Raw genomic sequence first — 5,712 nt, 5'->3', positions numbered from 1 at the left:
ATCTTAAAGATTCCTAAATGCATCTACTTTCGGAAGGCCAAATAAAGTGCTTTTGCTTTCGCCTAGAAACACACAGCGTCTCCCTAACCGTAACACTAACTGCGGTTACTGAAACCACGCCTTTTCTTTGCGTGAACATTTGGGCGGCATTACGCAAATATTTCCACATAGTGAGGTAGATATGTGGGGGCGTGTTAGAACGAGCCGTTTTAGGGGGGCGTGGCAGAGTCTTAACTTTGATAAAGAATATCTCTTTGGTTTTGAGACTTTAGTCTTTGCAACTTCAGGGATCTTATCTATGCACAATCAGCTTTTAACACTCCAAAGAGAAAGGAAAACTTGAAATCGCATCATATGACCCCTTTAAGACAATTATTTAGTTCGTTATAATAACATATTTTTATGATTCTGTTTGCAGGGGTCTTCTCTACAAGTCTTCTACTGACTGTCTGGTTCAGTCGGTGAGAAAAGAAGGATTTTTTTCCCTCTATAAAGGATTTCTACCAACTTGGTTTAGAATGGTACTATGACTTTAAATATGACATGAGTTTATTTAAGTTTTATTGCTTGTGTTCCTATTCTAACTCTGTTTTTGTTCCCAGGCTCCCTGGTCTTTGACTTTCTGGCTTACATTTGAGCAAATGAGACGAGCAATGGGCATCAGCTCATTTTGACGATTTTAAGAGTTGGACCTAGAATATTACTTTGTCCCTATAAAGTTTTTTGAGCTGAACATTCCGGTCCTCATTTTTTTTTAGGTGTGAATTTAGTTGTATGCAGGTACACACTGCAGGTTAAGTTGTTTGATCACTGTATGTCTTGGAGAAAATAAAATGGCACAGCAATCATTTATAAAAAAAAATATGACAGTTGTTGTTGTCTTCTTTTCACACATTTTTATGGTTTTAGTTTTCCTTAACTATAATAAACCTGGATCTAACCAGTTGAAAAGTGGCCAAACCCCTCTAAATCCAGTCAAAAGACCAGCCTTGGCAACCAACTAAGACCAGAAAACCTTTGGCTTGTTTAGATGTTCTTCTGCAGGGAAGGCTGTGCTATGTGAACAAAGATTTATTAAAATCAATTATTTTGTGAGCAGCAAACTTTCTAATAAACCTGTCAAGAGAACAACGAATAGAGCAGTTTTTCTTACTACAGAGAAAAAAGTTTGTGTATACAAAGCATCTTATATTACATAAAAGACTAAATCTTTATTTTATGTCAGAATATTTCAGAAAACCTAGTGAGATAAAGGTTAAAACATATTTATTGTTATATGCATTTAGAGTCCTCAAACAACCACTAGAGGGCATCCAGTCAAAAAAAATTTAGCAGAAAGGAAATGCACCCGGAACGTAAACATGAACCCGCTGGCTGTGCCATTTCCGCTCTGGCTATTTTCACGTTCAATAAAATGACAATGCCGAGTAGTGGCTCCTCTCGGCGTTTAGTCCAGTATGTCATCGTCCGATCAGACCTGATACACACTTTGTCATGGCCTTTAGGAGCGGTTATAACTCAAGCCTGTCACGCGGCCACTGCTGCCATTCATTTACACTACAGTGACCCTGATACTCAGGAATATCTGGCAGAACTGGACAGCATGCACAAAGTAGTGCTGCAGGTTAGTACTGCAATTACATCACATGCACCATGCGATTCTGTCCCTACAGTGTTGGATAGGATGGGTAGCATTATATAGTAATCTTTGATCTTTCTAATTGTTAACAAATACTAATAAAGCCATTAGCTGATTCACAAGTGACAAATTTGTGAATAATTGACATTTATTTTCATTAAATAAATATGCATGTACTCTTTTTATAGTTTTAAGCTTTAGTATTATTTTCCCCCACAGGCACCAGATGAGGCATCTCTCTCCGCTCTTTCCAGTACTCTACTAGAAAAAGACATTGCACATAAACTATGGATGGAGCAGCCAGAGAATATCCCCACATGTCTGGCATTGAAGCCCTACCCTAAAGAGACTGTGCATCCATTTCTAAAAAAGCTCAAGCTTTTCAATTGAATTCTGTATGAATTGTACAATATAAACACAACGATTGTTCAGAATGGAATGTGGCTAAATGAACCTGCTGGAACAGCCTTACCATCACATCTTTGGTTTTCATCCACATTTTGTCTTGTATCTTTGTGGCGAAATGTTACTCACTGAAGTGGTGTTAGTACTGTAAATTCTTTAATATCTGAAATAAAAACTGAATGTCTTTATTCTGCATTTTGATCATTTTGGGTAATGCATTTCATCAGTGTCTACAATGGAATCTGAAATAATCCCAAATGTTTTTAAAATGTACTGATGACTCATTGGAAGGGCTTTTGAAATATGTATAATTGAACAAATTAATAGTTTAAACTAAGACTTGTGATTTATGTGCTGGTGGGTTAGTAATTCTGGATTGGTTTGTTAAGGTTCATATGCGCGGTGTGAGAGTTAGAATGACTCTTTTGAGCCGCTCTTTTTAGTGAATCGAGCTTCACTGTTCGCGACCAGGTCGCGATGTAAATGTTTGATTCGAATCAAACTTTTACATTGCGACCAGTGAAGCTCGATTCTCGAACGAACGAGTTTTACGACCCGGTTCTTTTTAGTGAATCAAAACGTTAACGTTACATAGTGACTAATGAAGTTCGATTTTTCGAGTTAATGACTTCTATGACCCGGTCTTTTTAGTCAATCAAAAAGTTATATAGTGCAGTGGTTCCCAACCCTGGTCCTGGAGGCACCCCAACACTGTATGGTTTGCATGTCTCCTTAATCAAACACACCTGATTCAGATCATCAGCAGAGACTCCAAGACCTGCAATTGGTGTTTCAGAGAAAGGAGACATGCAAAATGGGCAGTGTTGGGGTGCCTCCAGGACCAGGGTTGGGAACACTGATATAGTGAACACTGAAGTTCGATTCTCGAGTGAATGACTCTTATGAGTCGGTTCATTTTAGTGAATTACACTTATGACTCAGTTTTACAATTAATCTTACTTATATCATTAATGTCATACTTAATTAACCAAGAACTGATAATGCGGTATGTTGTTCTTACGATTAGTGAGAACTATCTGACTGGTTGTTCATATGACAAAGTATAGTTAAAAAAATACACATTAAGTTTTTTGTACTGCATCAAAATAATAATGAATAACTGTTATTGAACAGTTTAGATTCCATTCCCTAGATATAAAGATGGCACTTGCAGTCCTTTTTTACATGGCGCTTTATTGCAATGTGTTGCATTCTCACATTCATGGATGTTATAGAGATTTGTTAGTCAAAGCATAATTTCCTTCAAGGTATGTATCTACACCTTGGAAAAGCAACAAAGGGGCCATATGTATGAGGTGTGAGTGAGTGTTTCTTGTTTGTCTGAATGTATGTGTATGTGTGTGTGTGTGTAAATGTATGTGTGTAAACTTCAAATCTCAGTTTGAGCAGCCACATAATTCCATGAAATGGACAAGGAAAATAAGACCGATTCAGTAGATGCGAAACAGTTTTGCAGCCCGCAGGACAATCCCGCAGGTGCTGGACCCAGCATGTGACCGATTGTCTACAGCATCCTAAGAAAGGTAGGATTCTCCAGATAAACCTGGACATAGAGAAAACAAAAAACAAAAACATGCAGAAGTCTCCCAGATACATCTTCATTCATTATGTCCCACACACAGCTGCAATGATGCCTCTTAAGAAAAAAAAAGTTCACAAGTATTATACAAAACTGAACAAAATGAGTAAAATGTATATATCTATATATATTTGTTTATTTATATTAATTTTACAGGTGAAAAGTGGAACCTTGCCTTGAAAGAACAAGCGCCGTTTCAGTGGAGCTACAAACACATGACTTCCCTTCACCAATACAACTAATATCTGTATATTCATAAGGCAGCACTTACAATATGCAAAAAATCTCAGGTAAACAGTAGCTACTGTAGATGATACCATGTAGAGATGACATCTGAATGACAAGGAGAGTGTGTGGTGGTCGATACGTAGGATTCACTACTATGATATGAGGAAATGCAGATTGTACAAGTTTGCATAAATGGTTCTTAGCACTTGGCACTGAGCGTGCAGGGCCTGAAACGACTTTCAAAGCCTACGATACAGACCGCGATGAACAGAAAGCAGAGATCGATGAGGAATGTCTTCAAAAGATAAAGCCAGGAGGTCTGAACGTGAGCGCGCCGACTAAAAGGACAGGGCAAAGGGGAGGTGGAGCACCTGAAGAAGATAGGCATAGTTAGATCTACGGTTCTGCAGCAGAAAAAAACACCCATGTAGCAAAGATTCCGCTACCCTGCTCTTTTAAGGGATCCAATGATGAGAGCCTGACAAGCCAAGTTCTTCCTGAAGAACCTGAGACACGTTTTGATTTTTCGTGGAAAGCAAAATGGCATTTCACTTTGCGAAAATACATTCAGGGGGTATGAATTTTTTGTCTTCCTTTTTTTTCTTCTTCTTCCCAGAACATGATGCTATATTCCGATTTAAACATGGCCTCTTTCCTTGTAATTCATGTATAAAGTGCAAAATTAGATTGTATTCCTTGCAAGTTCCTGGTACATATAGGTTTTTTGTAAAAAACTTCATGTAAAATACAGCAAAAGTCTTACAAAGGTCAGTATAAGAAAATCCCCATAAACAAGAACATGTTCATCAAACGGTGAGGAGCAGTCCTCTATGCTGAAAATATGTACAAGAGGCACCTCAAATTTGGTATAAAGAATCCAGCTAAATAAAGTTTAAAGTTTAAATATCTAAGTATAGTTGCATCAGTATGGTTTTCTCGCTTTTTGCCCGAGTAGCTTGAAACCACTTGTTTCGAACTACAAATAATGTATATCCTTCCGAGTTAAAAAAAACAAAATAAGAGGAAAAACAGGAGATATTTGTTAGCATGCAATGCTAAAATACTGCATTCAAAGCAATAATCCGTTTTGAGTTGTCAGTTTTAAAACAAAAGCCAAATGCTTTTCATTTAACCTCTAAAGGTGCATAGCTAGCGGATAGAAATCTGTCTTCCTGAAAACAGTGACTAAAGTTCCTCCCGAAGAGGCATTTGCATGTTTGGTAGCTCAGTAGCAACGGGGGAACATCTGAAGAAACTCGCTACTGTACGTCTTTGAAAGTAATCAAACCAGCTAGGGGAATATATCCAGAAAGTAAAGACAAAATGGTAGTGTTATAAACATGACGTGATAAGGGACACCTATTCAGGAAAAACTCAATGCTACATTTTCCAATTGCATGAACCTTGCATATGATATGGATCTTTTAGTATCTTGAAGCTTTGGTCATATATCCGTTCTTGTCTCAAAAGTGTTTACACATGGCAAAAACTACATCAGGCAGTTAACGAAACCCGACTACAATAAGCCAGTGCTGTTCTCAAACCAAGGTTCCACTTTGTCAGAGCTGTTTAAACTTTGACAACAGAGAAATTAAATAATATGGCCTTTTTTTTTTTTTTAATTAACCCGTACAAAAGCCAGTCCATGCTGCTTCTCCCTCAGCAAAGTCACATTCAGCAGTCACTAAACCATTCTCACATATAGAGCAATCTCAACACCCACAGGAAAAGTTGCAGGTATTCCAAAAAAAAAAAAAGATAGAAAGAAAAAAAAGAAAATCAAAATCAGGACATTTGTCTGTTTTTCCATTTTAAACACCAGATATACAGTATTAATCAC

General features: G+C 37.5%; 1 protein-coding gene across 1 annotated transcript in view; it reads left to right on the top strand.

Annotated features, from left to right (window-relative positions):
* slc25a27 (solute carrier family 25 member 27) overlaps window positions 1–838 on the top strand; it is a 6,046-nt gene extending 5,208 nt beyond the window's left edge. The window contains exons 9-10 of the mRNA XM_016469336.1: window positions 419–521; window positions 603–838. Of these exons, the coding sequence (XP_016324822.1) occupies window positions 419–521; window positions 603–674 (175 nt within the window). The 3' untranslated portion in view covers window positions 675–838. The remainder of the gene's footprint in view (window positions 1–418; window positions 522–602) is intronic.
* Window positions 839–5,712: the final 4,874 nt, after the last annotated feature.

Source organism: Sinocyclocheilus anshuiensis, unplaced genomic scaffold (assembly GCF_001515605.1).
Source record: "Sinocyclocheilus anshuiensis isolate Anshui unplaced genomic scaffold, SAMN03320099.WGS_v1.1 scaffold776, whole genome shotgun sequence".
Taxonomy (NCBI): domain Eukaryota; kingdom Metazoa; phylum Chordata; class Actinopteri; order Cypriniformes; family Cyprinidae; genus Sinocyclocheilus; species Sinocyclocheilus anshuiensis.
Note: the sequence above shows the minus strand (reverse complement) of the source record. Positions and strands in the feature narration are given on the sequence as shown.